This window comes from Oncorhynchus gorbuscha, linkage group LG19 (genome assembly GCF_021184085.1).
Source record: "Oncorhynchus gorbuscha isolate QuinsamMale2020 ecotype Even-year linkage group LG19, OgorEven_v1.0, whole genome shotgun sequence".
In the NCBI taxonomy this organism is placed as follows: Eukaryota; Metazoa; Chordata; class Actinopteri; order Salmoniformes; family Salmonidae; genus Oncorhynchus; species Oncorhynchus gorbuscha.
In genome coordinates, this window is record NC_060191.1 from 67413295 (window position 1) to 67428724 (window position 15430).

Consider the following 15430-nt stretch of genomic DNA (forward strand, 5'->3'; position numbering starts at 1 on the left):
ATCACATTCAGCACATGACTTTGAGTGATTCCATTTTCCTCCTTAAGTGATTTAGTTAACCAGATGTTCATGCCGTGTGTGTGTGTGTGTGTGTGTGTGTGTGTGTGTGTGTGTGTGTGTGTGTGTGTGTGTGTGTGTGTGTGTGTGTGTGTGTGTGTGTGTGTGTGTGTGTGTGTGTGTGTGTGTGTGTGTGTGTGTGTGTGTGTGTGTGTGTGTGTGTGTGTGTGTGTGCAACAGAGATGTGCAACAGAGATGTAAAGAAACTCAATATATAGGACATTTTCTCTCGGCTTCTGATTGTTGGACTAGAATGCAACGGCATAGACACACACACACACACACACACACACACACACACACACACACACACACACACACACACACACACACACACACACACACACACACACACACACACACACACACACACACACACACACACACACACACACACACACACACACCCTCTCTCTCACTCTTCATGCGTTGAACTAAATGAATCCTTTGTTCTCCTTCTCCCCTCTCTTTTTCTGGTCTGTTCCCATTCTCCGTGGTCCATTCCCTGCTGCCTGGACTGTGTCTCTGTGTTCTCCCTGGTCCATTCCCTGCTGCCTGGACTGTGTCTCTGTGTTCTCCCTGGTCCATTCTCTGCTGCCTGGACTGTGTCTCTGTGTTCTCCCTGGTCCATTCTCTGCTGCCTGGACTGTGTCTCTGTGTTCTCCCTGGTCCATTCCCTGCTGCCTGGACTGTGTCTCTGTGTTCTCCCTGGTCCATTCTCTGCTGCCTGGACTGTGTCTCTGTGTTCTCCCTGGTCCATTCCCTGCTGCCTGGACTGTGTCTCTGTGTTCTCCCTGGTCCATTCCCTGCTGCCTGGACTGTGTCTCTCTCTGTGTTCTCCCTGGTCCATTCCCTGTTATCTGGACTGTGTCTCTGTGGTTTCCCTGGTCCATTCCCTGCTGCCTGGACTGTGTCTCTGTTTTCTCCCTGGTCCATTCCCTGCTGCCTGGACTGTGTCTCCCTGGTCCATTCCCACTCTGTCTCTCTCTGTGTTCTCCCTGGTCCATTCCCTGTTATCTGGACTGTGTCTCTGTGGTTTCCCTGGTCCATTCCCTGCTGCCTGGACTGTGTCTCTCTCTGTGTTCTCCCTGGTCCATTCCCTGCTGCCTGGACTGTGTCTCTCTCTGTGTTCTCCCTGGTCCATTCCCTGTTGTCTGGACTGTGTCTCTCTCTGTGTTCTCCCTGGTCCATTCCCTGTTATCTGGACTGTGTCTCTGTGTTCTCCCTGGTCCATTCCCTGTTGTCTGGATTGTGTCTCTGTGTTCTCACTGTGTCTCTGTGTTCTCCATGGTCCATTCCCTGTTGTCTGGACTGTGTCTCTGTGTTCTCCTTGGTCCATTCCCTGTTATCTGGACTGTGTCTCTGTGTTCTCCCTGGTCCATTCCCTGTTGTCTGGACTGTGTCTCTGTGTTCTCCCTGGTCCATTCCCTGTTGTCTGGACTGTGTCTCTGTGTTCTCCCTGGTCCATTCCCTGTTGTCTGGATTGTGTCTCTGTGTTCTCACTGTGTCTCTGTGTTCTCCATGGTCCATTCCCTGTTGTCTGGACTGTGTCTCTGTGTTCTCCTTGGTCCATTCCCTGTTATCTGGACTGTGTCTCTGTGTTCTCCCTGGTCCATTCCCTGTTGTCTGGACTGTGTCTCTGTGTTCTCCCTGGTCCATTCCCTGTTGTCTGGACTGTGTCTCTGTGTTCTCCCTGGTCCATTCCCTGTTGTCTGGATTGTGTCACTGTGTCTCTGTGTTCTCCATGGTCCATTCCCTGTTGTCTGGACTGTGTCTCTGTGTTCTCCTTGGTCCATTCCCTGTTATCTGGACTGTGTCTCTGTGTTCTCCCTGGTCCATTCCCTGTTGTCTGGACTGTGTCTCTGTGTTCTCCCTGGTCCATTCCCTGTTGTCTGGACTGTGTCTCTGTGTTCTCCCTGGTCCATTCCCTGTTGTCTGGACTGTGTCTCTGTGTTCTCCATGGTCCATTCCCTGCTGCCTGGACTGTGTCTCTCTCTGTGCTCTTCCTGGGCCTCAACCCACCTCAAACATGTATAAGCTCATGTTGCTGACTCCACCCCTCCATCAGATGTCATCATGATCTTTCTACAGGAATGTTCTCTAACCCCGCCCCTCCAGAGTTTTTCTCCTCCCCTCCCCCTTTTATCCCCGTTTCACTGTTTGGGTCTGGTCGTGGAGCTGAGGGTCTGGTCAGTGGAGCTGAGGGTCTGGTCAGTGGAGCTGAGGGTCTGGTCAGTGGAGCTGAGGGTCTGGTCGTGGAGCTGAGGGTCTGGTCAGTGGAGCTGAGGGTCTGGTCGTGGAGCTGAGGGTCTGGTCAGTGGAGCTGAGGAAGGTGTTTCTCTCTGTCCCTCCTCCTCTCTTCTGTTGTTGTATTTTTGTGAGGAGGGCTCTTGCATCGTCTTCACTTGGAACTATGCAGTTTGGTACACACACACACATACACAGACACACACACACACACACATACACAGACACATACACATACACATACACAGACACATACACATACACAGACACACACACATACACCGGTGACATTCAAGAGGACTACACTGTCAGCTCATGGGTGAGTTCACCACTGCAGTAGCTGTGTAGGACTGTGTGCTCTGTTTGTTGGCATTGTATGTTTGTGGACAAGGCCTGTTTTTGTCTTTGTGTGTCGTGTGTATAAAATGTGAGAGGGGAAAGAATGTGTTTGAGAGTTGTATTGGAGTGTGGGCCTGAGAGTTGTATTGGAGTGTGGGTCTGAGAGTTGTATTGGAGTGTGGGTCTGAGAGTTGTATTGGAGTGTGGGTCTGAGAGTTGTATTGGAGTGTGGGTCTGAGAGTTGTATTGGAGTGTGGGTCTGAGAGTTGTATTGGAGTGTGGGTCTGAGAGTTGTATTGGAGTGTGGGCCTGAGAGTTGTATTGGAGTGTGGGTCTGAGAGTTGTATTGGAGTGTGGGTCTGAGAGTTGTATTGGAGTGTGGGTCTGAGAGTTGTATTGGAGTGTGGGTCTGAGAGTTGTATTGGAGTGTGGGTCTGAGAGTTGTATTGGAGTGTGGGTCTGAGAGTTGTATTGGAGTGTGGGTCTGAGAGTTGTATCCGAGTGTGGTTCCGAGAGTTGTATTTGCGTAAGTGTGTTGAATTGTGTAAACATGTGAGTTGGATGATTGAAATGGACGACTTCCTCTATGCTCAGCTGGAGGGAGACGTGTGACTCCATGTGTTCTTTGTGTGGTCATAGCCTCCCCTTTCTGAATGGACAGTCTTGTACGAGTCAGCTCCCTCTCCCACTCTGCTGATCTATGCTGATAGCATCTTCTAACACATCACGGCTAAACTACAGGGAACTGCCAAAATAAAGAACAACACTTGAGTAAATGAGGGATACTAAGTATATTGAAAGCAGATGCTTTCACATCCCATCATGCTTAAGAACATGTGTTAAAAATGCCCAGTTGCCCATTATTTTGACTACAAGAGATCTGTGACTTTGGGTCTCAAAGTCGCATAATTAGCATAATTATTGAATTTCTTGTGGAAGAATGGTGTCATGTCCCTCCAATAGAGTTCCAGACACTTGTAGAATCTATGCCAAGGTGCATTGAAGCTGTTCTGGTGGCTCTTAGTGACCCAACGCACTGTTAAGACACTTTATGTTGGTGTTTTCTGTTACCTATATGCCAAAATCTCATGGCACATCACAGCTAAACCATGTTAGCATCTTATAGCACATCACAGCTAAACCATGTTAGCATCTTATAGCACATCACAGCTAAACCATGTTAGCATCTTATAACACATCATAGCTAAACTATGTTAGCATCTTATAGCACATCCCAGCTAAACTACGTTAGCATACTATAACACATCACTGCTAAACAATGTTAGCATCTTATAGCACATCACAGATAAACTATGTTAGCATCTTATAGCACATCAACGCTAAACAATGTTAGCATCTTATAGCACATCGCAGCTAAACTATGTTAGCATCTTATAGCACATCAACGCTAAACTATGTTAGCATGCTATAACACATCACTGCTAAACAATGTTAGCATCTTATAGCACATCACAGATAAACAATGTTAGCATCTTATAGCACATCAACGCTAAACAATGTTAGCATCTTATAGCACATCGCAGCTAAACTATGTTAGCATCTTATAGCACATCAACGCTAAACTATATTAGCATCTTATAGCTAGCGCAATGAGTTTTTCCTGGTCAGCTGACATGGTCAGGAAAAACTTGGATCCCAATTTGATTGCTATGCTACACAGTTATAACATAGTGAAGCTAAATTATGTCTGCTTTTCTAGCATCTCTCAGTGCAGCCTAGCACTGCTTTTACAGGGCTGCCAGTCTACCTCACATCTAACCTCCACATGATAATTAACCTCTTGCGACTCTAGGGGGAGTATTTACATTTTTGGAGAAAAAAAAACGTTCCAGTTTTAAACCGGATATTTTGTCAGGACAAGATGCTAGAATATGCAACCAACCCAGTGATTAGACAGCAACCTTTGAGAATATTAATTTGACAGTGTGACTGTGGGCTGACAGTGTTAAGAGACGCAGAGAGAGATATTTGTGTGTGTGTATGGATGGTTTTGAATATTTTTGTGTGTGCGAGTGGTTTAGGAATTTCTCCATATGTCTGTATTGAATATTGACATGTCTGTGTGGTTCAAACCCTACACCTCAACCTGAGCACTTGGTTCTGCCATCTTTGGTCTCTTGGGACTTCCGCTTATCCCAACCAAAGCTATTTTCTGCCCTGGCACACCAATGACGGAACAATGAATCCCTGCGCATCTTCTGAAAACGTATCGCGATTAGTCCTACATCACCCCTCCCCACCGCAGAAATGTACTTACTATGATTGTGATATGTGGTTGTCCTGCCTAGCTTCTTAAAATTAATGCACTAAGTCTTTCTGGATAAGTCTGTTAAATGACTAAAATGTAAATAGTAGGTGCTGGGTGGGTGCAGGCGTGGTGTTGGCTGATTGGCTGACTGCAGTAAACAATCTATGGGCCTGTTTCATTGGATGTGTGTCAATATGGCTCTTATATAGATCAGTTGCTAGGACACAGCTTCAATCCCTTTCTCTATCCTTACCCCTCTTATTCTCTTCTCTTTCTATCAGACCTCAGGATAAGACCCAGATGCAGACAGTTCGAAATAACAAATATTTATTTACAAAACAGTGGGCAGGCAAGCTACAGATCAGGGGCAGGCAGTGGTCAATAATCCAGGGCAGAGTATGTAAAGTACAGAACACCAGGCAGGCTCAGGGTCAGGGCAGGCATAATGGTCTCTTCCAGGTACGCCGACAGCAGCGGCCAAACATCTGGGCCGAGGGCTTGTTGTCCTCTTCCTCTTGCTCCGGGAAGAGCGGGGGCTGATAACCAACGGAGCACTCGAAGGGCAAGAGCCCAGTGGCTGAGCAGGAAGGGGTCCGACTGGCCGTTCAATTTCGGATGAAACCAGGAGGACAGGCTGGCCGATGACCCAATGAGTGTACAGCCATCCTTCCAGTACCGGGACGAGAACTGAGGATCACGGTTGGAGACCATGTCCACCGGAAGTCCATGGATCCGGAAGATGTGCTGCACCATGACCTGGGCCGTCTCCTTGGCAGAAGGTAGCTTGGGGAGGGGAATGAAATGAGCGGTTTTGGAAAACCTGTCCACCACTGTGAGGATTGTGGTGTTTCCATCATACGAAGAGAGACCAGTGATGAAGTCCAGGGATATATGTGACCAGGGACGGTGAGGGACAGGAAGAGGTTGAAGGAGGCCAGCCGGAGCTTGCAGAGGATTCTTGTTTTGACAGTGCAGGCGGCGATGAACGCGGAGACGTCAGGGACCATGGTGGGCCACCAAAATAAAGCATTGTCGCACAAAGGCCAGGGTCTGACGGTCTGCCAGGGCGGCAGGCAAGCCTGGAAGAATGAGCCCTTTCCAGAACCGGGGAGTGGGCTGCGTCTGGGACAAACATCTGATTAGCTGGATGAGGATGTCGTCCAGGTAGGCGAACACAAACCGGTTAAACATGCAGCGGAGAATGTCATTAACCAGTGCCTGGAACACTGCAGGAGCATTGGTCAGACCGAATGGCATCACCAGGTTTTCATAATGTCCGCTAGCAATGTTGAAGGCTGTCTTTCAGTCCCGTATCCATACCAGGTGATAGGTGTTCTGCAGGTCCAACTTAGAGAAGATGGACTGCTGCTACAGGGAATACAGCTGTCCCCGGGGTGGTGTAGTGCCCGGGAGAAGGTCGGACCCGCAGTCATAGGGTCGACGCGGAGGAAGCGATGTGGCCCAGGCGTTGCTGAAAACCTCCCATAGCTCCTGGTACTCCGCGGGAAAGGTGGAGAGGTCTGAGGCTTCTTCCGAGCCCACAGGAAGATTTCCCGGGGCAGGCTGCGCCGACTTCAGACAATGGGCGCTGCAGAACGGGCTCCAGCCAATGATAGTACCAGTAGTCTTTTGATAAGGGGATTGTGGCGCTGGAGCCAAGAAAACCCCAATACCACGGGAACCTGAGGAGACTTGATGAGCATAAACTTAATAGACTCAGTGTGGTTCCCAGACACACACAGGTGGATGGGAGTAGTATTGTGGGTGACCCTGCCTATAGAGTGCCCATCCTGTGCTCTAACGTCCATGGGAATGGAGAGGGGCTGAGTGGGGATGCCCAGCTCAAACACCAGGGTGGCGTCCATGAAACTCTCGTCGGCTCCAGAGTCAATGAGAGCCCGGAGAGTTTTTGACTAGTTGCCCCACAGGAGGATGGCATGGAGAGGGGTGTGAGTAAGGGGAGAAGAAAAATTATCTGTATGGCTCACCAGAGTCATGAACATGGTCCCTTTAATGGACAGGTAGACACATAATGATGGGCAGTTCTGCAATATAGACAACTCTGGGTCTGCGTAAGCGTTAAGTTGGAGGCAGCCTAGCTCTGACGAGTTGCATCGGCTCCGGAAAAGGTGAGCCGGCAGACCTCCTCTCCCTCCTACGTTCCCGTAGCCGCCCATCGATTCAGATGGTCAAGGCGATGAGCGAGTCGAGATCCGTAGGCAGCTCCCGGGCAGCGAGCTCGTCCTTAACCTCCTCCGATAAATCCATGTAGGAATGTGTCAAACAGGGATTCTGGGTTCCAGGCACTTTTGGCAGCCAACGTGCGGATAGTCCTCCACACTGCAGGGGTCTTGGAGGAGCTGGAGTAACTTCCGGGCAGCCTCTCTCCCGGACAATGGAGAATCGAAAACCTTTTTTACCTCAGCTACGAACTCCTCCAGACTGAAACATACAGCAGATCATTGTTCTCACACCGCCGTAGCCCAGGCAAGAGCCCTCCTGGACATTAGCGTTATGAAATATGCTATCTTCAAGCGGTCTGAGGGAAAGGACAAGGGCTGCAGCTCGAAGATGAGGGAACACTGGGCAGCTCGAAGATGAGGGAACACTGGAAGAGAAACTCCCGTCAGGTTCCTGACCTTCCAGCGAAGCGTTCTGGAGGAGGTAAGCGGGGTTCTCGAGAAGCCTGGATGGCCTGGAGAGACGCACTGCCGACAGCTGTTTTACTGAGGAGATGGGAGGTTACTGTCGTGGCCGGCTGCCTCACGCCAATTCATTCAAGGCACGGTCATGGTGTTCTGCTAAGGTTTGGAACCCTTCCATAAGACCTCAGAGTAACTCCTTGTGTCTCCTAATGGAGGCTCCTTGGGAGGAGACGGCGTTGCGGAGCTGGTCCGAGTCTGCTGTGTCAGTCAGTCAGGGCCAGTTCGTACTATCAGACCTCAGGATAAGACCCAGATGCAGACAGTTAGAAATAACAAATGTTTATTTACAAAACAGGGGGCAGGCAAACGACAGGTCAAGGGCAGGCAGAGGTCGATAATCTAGGAGTCCGTGAGGTACAGAACAGCAGGCAGGCTCAGGGTCAGGGCAGGCAGAATGGTCAAAAACCAGGAGAACTCAAATAAAACAGGAACTAATGAGAAACAGGAGTATGGGGAAAACGCTGGTAGACTTGATGAGACAAGACGAACTGGCAACAGCCAAACAGAAAACACGGGTATAAATGAACAGGAGATAACGGGGAAGATGTGCGACACCTGGAGGGGGTGGAGACAAGCACAAGGTCAGGTGAAGCAGATCAGGGTGTGACACTTTCTCTCTCCTTTCCCCTCTTATTCTCCTCTCTTTCTCTGTCCTTTCCCCTCTTATTCTCCTCTCTTTCTCTCTCCTTTCCCCTCTTATTCTCCTCTCTTTCTCTCTCCTTTCCCCTCTTATTCTCCTCTCTTTCTCTCTCCTTTCCCCTCTTATTCTCCTCTCTTTCTCTGTCCTTTCCTCTCTTATTCTAATATATTTGTTGCCTGTTTCTCTATTTTCTCTCTTTGCCCTATTTCTCTTCTCCCAAATGTTTAAATTATTTTCTCCTCTCTTTCTTTCATATCACACTCTCTGTTTTTCTCCTCAGCCTTGTTTTCCCCCTCTGTCTGCTAGGTCTCTCTGTCTGCTGCAGTAGGTCTGTCTGTCTGCTATGTCTCTCTGTCTGCTATGTCTCTCTGTCTGCTATGTCTCTCTGTCTGCTATGTCTCTCTGTCTGCTATGTCTCTCTGTCTGCTATGTCTCTCTGTCTGATAGGTCTCTCTGTCTGCTATGTCTCTCTGTCTGCTATGTCTCTCTGTCTGCTGCAGTAGGTCTGTCTGTCTGCAATGTCTCTCTGTCTGCTAGGTCTCTCTGTCTGCTGCAGAAGGTCTGTCTGTCTGCTATGTCTCTCTGTCTGCTAGGTCTCTCTGTCTGCTAGGTCTCTCTGTCTGCTAGGTCTCTCTGTCTGCTAGGTCTCTCTGTCTGCTAGGTCTCTCTGTCTGCTGCAGTAGGTCTGTCTGTCTGCTATGTCTCTCTGTCTGCTATGTCTCTCTGTCTGCTAGGTCTCTCTGTCTGCTAGGTCTCTCTGTCTGCTAGGTCTCTCTGTCTGCTGCAGTAGGTCTGTCTGTCTGCTATGTCTCTCTGTCTGCTTTGTCTCTCTGTCTGCTATGTCTCTCTTTCTGCTATGTCTCTCTGTCTGCTATGTCTCTCTGTCTGATAGGTCTCTCTGTCTGCTATGTCTCTCTGTCTGCTATGTCTCTCTGTCTGCTATGTCTCTCTTTCTGCTATGTCTCTCTGTCTGCTAGATCTCTCTGTCCGATAGGTCTCTCTGTCTGATAGGTCTCTCTGTCTGATAGGTCTCTCTGTCTGCTGCAGTAGGTCTGTCTTTCTGATATGTCTCTCTGTCTGATAGGTCTCTCTGTCTGATAGGTCTCTCTGTCTGATAGGTCTCTCTGTCTGATAGGGTTCTGTCTGCTACAGTAGGTCTCTATCTGCTGGGTCTCTCTGTCTGCTGGGTCTCTCTGTCTGATAGGTTTCTATCTGCTGGGTCTCTCTGTCTGATAGGTCTCTATCTGCTGGGTCTCTCTGTCTGATAGGTCTCTATCTGCTGGGTCTCTCTGTCTGATAGGTCTCTATCTGCTGGGTCTCTCTGTCTGCTGGGTCTCTCTGTCTGATAGGTCTCTCTGTCTGCTGGGTCTCTCTGTCTGATAGGTTTCTCTGTCTGAAAGGTATCTCTGTCTGATAGGCCTCTCTGTTTAATTGGTCCCTCTGTCTGCTATAGTAGGTCTTTCTGTCTGCTACAGCAGGTGTCTATGTCTGCAAGGGGAATCTGTAATCACTCTCTGATTACAAGACTTTCATATTTTTTTCATATTTTCTTTTCACTTTCCTTTCAGAGATACATCCAGGTTATAGAGTACACTCCACATGGCCCTCAGAAAAAAATCATTCTCTCCCTGTGTCTCACTCTCTCTATCTTGTTCTCTTTCTTTCTTTCTCTCTAGCTCTCCAGGGGTTGTGTAAAAGTCTTTGATTCCTCCCTGTGTCTGTGTGCATGTTTGCAGATGTGTGAGGGCTAGAAGTCCTGGAGAAGAAAAAGATGTAGGAGAAGGAGAGAGCAGGAGACGGAGAGAGCAGGAGAAGGAGAGAGCAGGAGAAGGAGAGAGCATGAGAAGGAGAGAGCAGGAGAAGGAGAGAGCAGGAGAAGGAGAGAGCAGGAGAAGGAGAGAGCAGGAGAAGGAGAGAGCAGGAGAAGGAGAGAGCAGGAGAAGGAGAGAGTAGGAGAGAGAGAGCAGGAGAAGGAGAGAGCAAGAGGAGAGAGCAGGAGAAGGACAGGGTAGAAGAAGGGGAGAGCAGGAGAAGGGGAGAGCAGGAGAAGGAGAGAGCAGGAGAAGGAGAGAGCAGGAGAAGGAGAGAGCAGGAGAGAGAGAGTAGGAGAGAGAGAGAGCAGGAGGAGGAGAGAGCAGGAGAAGGACAGGGTAGAAGAAGGGGAGAGCAGGAGAAGGGGAGAGCAGGAGAAGGGGAGAGCAGGAGAAGGGGAGAGCAGGAGAAGGGGGGAGCAGGAGAAGGAGAGAGCAGGAGGAGAGAGCAGGAGAAGGAGAGGGCAGGAGAGGGAGAGAATTGAGTGGAGAGGGAGGAAGGAGAGAAGGGAAGAGACAGAGGAGTGACCTGGAATTGTGGAATCCCCCATCACACCAAAAGGATGTGTGTTGTTGGTTCAGAGAGAGTGCAGCAGCATCATTGTGTGTGTGTGCTTGTAATAAGGTGTGTGTTACTGTGTTGGGTTGTACTCCAGCTGGAAGGGCTGAGCTCAGCCGTAAAAACATCCTCCTCCCTGGTTTGTATCTCTCCTGGTCTCTATCTTTCTCTCAACGGGGCAGTCACCCTGACTGGTTTTAATTTCCTCCCATGATTCCCAGTTAACCTGTCCCCTCACCCCGTTTAGTCTTAACCCGACCCTGTCCCCTGGTCCCTTACCCTGTCCCCCTCACCTTAAAGTCCTCAGAGATGTGAGTCATTGGTCTCAGTTGAGAAACAGTGGATTGTTCTGAACCACAGCTGTGAGTCAGCTGCACCACTGCTTTGCCCAACAACAACAGGTGGACTGTGGGTTGGTGTGAAATGTGTAGGCTTGTGGAATGTCGTAGGTTATGATGTCATAATGTTGTACAACTGTCTGAGACCCTGAACTAAACAAGTTCACTAATACTGCTGTGACAGCTACAGTGACAGTATAATACTGCTGTGACAGCTACAGTGACAGTATAATACTGCTGTGACAGCTACAGTGACAGTATAATACTGCTGTGACAGCTACAGTGACTGTATAATACTGCTGTGACAGCTACAGTGACAATATAATACTGCTGTGACAGCTACAGTGACGGTCTAATACTGCTGTGACAGCTACAGTGACGGTCTAATACTGCTGTGACAGCTACAGTGACGGTCTAATACTGCTGTGACAGCTACAGTGACAGTATAATACTGCTGTGACAGCTACAGTGACAGTATAATACTGCTGTGACAGCTACAGTGACAGTATAATACTGCTGTGACAGCTACAGTGACGGTCTAATACTGCTGTGACAGCTACAGTGACGGTCTAATACTGCTGTGACAGCTACAGTGACGGTCTAATACTGCTGTGACAGCTACAGTGACAGTATAATACTGCTGTGACAGCTACAGTGACAGTATAATACTGCTGTGACAGCTACAGTGTCGGTCTAATACTGCTGTGACAGCTACAGTGACAGTATAATACTGCTGTGACAGCTACAGTGACAGTCTAATTCTGCTGTGACAGCTACAGTGACAGTATAATACTGCTGTGACAGCTACAGTGACGGTCTAATACTGCTGTGACAGCTACAGTGACAGTATAATACTGCTGTGACAGCTACAGTGACAGTATAATACTGCTGTGACAGCTACAGTGACGGTCTAATACTGCTGTGACAGCTACAGTGACGGTCTAATACTGCTGTGACAGCTACAGTGACAGTATAATACTGCTGTGACAGCTACAGTGACTGTCTAATACTGCTGTGACAGCTACAGTGACTGTCTAATACTGCTGTGACGGCTACAGTGACGGTCTAATACTGCTGTGACAGCTACAGTGCAGTATAATACAGTATAATACTGCTGTGACAGCTACAGTGGGTCTAATACTGCTGTGACAGCTACAGTGACAGTATAATACTGCTGTGACAGCTACAGTGACGGTCTAATACTGCTGTGACAGCTACAGTGACAGTATAATACTGCTGTGACAGCTACAGTGACGGTCTAATACTGCTGTGACAGCTACAGTGACAGTATAATACTGCTGTGACAGCTACAGTGACGGTCTAATACTGCTGTGACAGCTACAGTGACAGTATAATACTGCTGTGACAGCTACAGTGACTGTCTAATACTGCTGTGACAGCTACAGTGACTGTCTAATACTGCTGTGACAGCTACAGTGACGGTCTAATACTGCTGTGACAGCTACAGTGACAGTATAATACTGCTGTGACAGCTACAGTGACAGTATAATACTGCTGTGACAGCTACAGTGACAGTATAATACTGCTGTGACAGCTACAATGACAGTCTGGTCACTGCTGTTTCAAGCAAAAAGCTCAGACTCAGCATAGCAGCAATGTTACTTCCTCCTCGCGAACACTGACAAAGTGATCAAAACATTTTCTGAATTTGAAACAGTTATCTCCCCCCTCTCTCTCTCCCCCCTTTCCCCCTCTCTCTCTCCAGGCCCTGTGTATTAACGTGCAGTGCAGTGATGTCCTGGAGACCTTATGTCTGGTGTTCTGTGGAGCTGATGTGAACTGCTCTACTGGCCAGGTTGACTGTCCCTCCCCTCTCTCCCTGGCACTCGCCCACAACCAGAAACTACAGGCCCAGTTCCTCTCACACAACCTCAACACAGGTATTTACATGTTGTATTCCAGTGTAATAATGAGTGTGCATGTTGACAGTGTGTTGTTGTGTGTCTGCAGAGCTGCCCCGGTCGGAGGTGACTGGGGTCATGGAGCCTCAACACTATTCACCACAGCACCCCGTCACGCACAATGGCTTCCTTTTCAAGACTGCCTCCATGGCCCGGCCTATCACGGAGCGTAAGGCCAGGGAGGGTGAGCCAATCACACACACACACACACACACACACACACACACACACACACACACACACACACACACACACACACACACACACACACACACACACACACACACACACACACACACACACACACACACACACACATCCCCCCTAGTTTCTTCCTTAGTCCCCTAGTCCCTTCCCTAGTCCCCTTGTCTCCTAGTTCCCTCCCCTAGTCCCATCCTCTAGTGCCCTAGTCTCCAAGTCCCCTCCCATATTCCCCTCCCCAAGTTTCTTAGTCCCTTCCCAGTGTCTCTTAGTCCATACTTCTAGTCCCTTCCCCTAGTCCTTCCATCAGTCTCTTCCCTTAGTCACCTCCCATAGTCCTTCCATCAGTCCCTTCCCTTAGTCACCTCCCATAGTCCTTCCATCAGTCCCTTCCCTTAGTCACCTCCCATAGTCCTTCCATAAGTCCCTTCCCCTAGTCTCTTAGTCCCTTCCATCAGTCCCTTCCCCCAGTCCCTTCCCTCAGTCCCTTCTCCTAGTCCCTTCTCCTAGTCCATTCCCATAGTCTCTTAGTCCCTTCCTCTAGTCCCTTCCCCTAGTCCCTTCCCCTTGTCTCTTAGTCCCTTCCCCTAGTCTCTTAGTCCCTTCCCCTAGTCCCTTCCCCTAGTCCCTTCCCCTTGTCTCTTAGTCCCTTCCCCTAGTCTCTTAGTCCCTTCCCCTAGTCCCTTCCCCTAGTCCTTTCCCCTAGTCCCTTAGTCCCTTCCCCTAGTCTCTTAGTCCCTTCCCCTAGTCCCTTCCCCTAGTCCCTTCCCCTAGTCCCTTCCCCTTGTCTCTTAGTCCCTTCCCCTAGTCTCTTAGTCCCTTCCCCTAGTCCCTTCCCCTAGTCCCTTCCACTAGTCCCTTCCCCTAGTCCCTTCCATTAGTCCCTTCCCCTAGTCCCTTCCCCTAGTCCCTCACTCTAATCCCTTCCCCTAGTCCTTCCATCAGTCCCTTCCCCCAGTCCCTTCCTCTAGTCCCTTTCCCCAGTCCCTTCCTCTAGTCCCTTCCCCTAGTCTCTTAGTCCCTTCCCCTAGTCCCTCACTCTAGTCCTTCCATCAGTTTCTTCCCCGAGTCCCTTCCCCTAGTCCCTCCCCCAGTCCCTTCCCCTAGTCCCTTCCCCGAGTCCCTTCCCCTAGTCCTTCCATCAGTTTCTTCCCCTAGTCTCTTCCCCGAGTCCCTTCCCCTAGTCCCTCCACCAGTCCCTTCCCTAGTCCCTCCCCCAGTCCCTTCCCCCTATTCCCTTCCCCTAGTCCCTTCCCCGAGTCCCTTCCCCTAGTCCTTCCATTAGTCCCTTCCCCTAGTCTCTTCGTCCCTTCCTCTAGTCCCTTCCCCTAGTCCCTTCCCCTAGTCCCTTCCCCTAGTCCCTCACTCTAATCCCTTCACCTAGTCCTTCCATCAGTCCCTTCCCCTAGTCCCTTCCCCCAGTCCCTTCCTCTAGTCCCTTCCCCCAGTCCCTTCCTCTAGTCCCTTCCTCTAGTCCCTTCCCATAGTCTCTTAGTCCCTTCCCCTAGTCCCTTCCTCAAGTCCCTATCTTAGTCCCTTCATCCAGTCCCTTCCTTAGTCCCTTCATCCAGTCCCTTCCCCTAGTCCCTCCATCCAGTCCCTTCCCCAAGTCACACACACACACACACACACACACACACACACACACACACACACACACACACACACACACACACACACACACACACACACACACACACACACACACACACACACACACACACACACACACACACACCCCCTAGTTTCTTCCTTAGTCCCCTAGTCCCTTCGCTAGTCCCCTTGTCTCCTAGTTCCCTCCCCTAGTCCCATCCTCTAGTGCCCTAGTCTCCAAGTCCCCTCCCATATTCCCCTCCCCAAGTTTCTTAGTCCCTTCCCAGTGTCTCTTAGTCCATACTTCTAGTCCCTTCCCCTAGTCCTTCCATCAGTCCCTTCCCTTAGTCACCTCCCATAGTCCTTCCATCAGTCCCTTCCCTTAGTCACCTCCCATAGTCCTTCCATCAGTCCCTTCCCTTAGTCACCTCCCATAGTCCTTCCATAAGTCCCTTCCCCTAGTTTCTTAGTCCCTTCCATCAGTCCCTTCCCCCAGTCCCTTCCCTCAGTCCCTTCTCCTAGTCCCTTCTCCTAGTCCATTCCCATAGTCTCTTAGTCCCTTCCTCTAGTCCCTTCCCCTAGTCCCTTCCCCTTTTCTTAGTCCCTTCCCCTAGTCTCTTAGTCCCTTCCCCTAGTCCCTTCCCCTTGTCTCTTAGTCCCTTCCCCTAGTCTCTTAGTCCCTTCCCCTAGTCCTTTCCCCTAGTCCCTTAGTCCCTTCCCCTAGTCTCTTAGTCCCTTCCCCTAGTCTC

The 15430-nt window shown here is 49.8% G+C and overlaps 1 protein-coding gene across 1 annotated transcript in view; it reads left to right on the plus strand.

The window, feature by feature from the left end:
- Nucleotides 1-15430, plus strand: part of LOC124004955 (arf-GAP with Rho-GAP domain, ANK repeat and PH domain-containing protein 1-like) — a 122674-nt gene that overhangs the window by 54824 nt on the left and 52420 nt on the right. Inside the window, 3 exon segments of the mRNA XM_046313759.1 lie at nt 2304-2623; nt 12692-12866; nt 12937-13071. Coding sequence (XP_046169715.1) covers nt 2304-2623; nt 12692-12866; nt 12937-13071 — 630 coding nt within the window.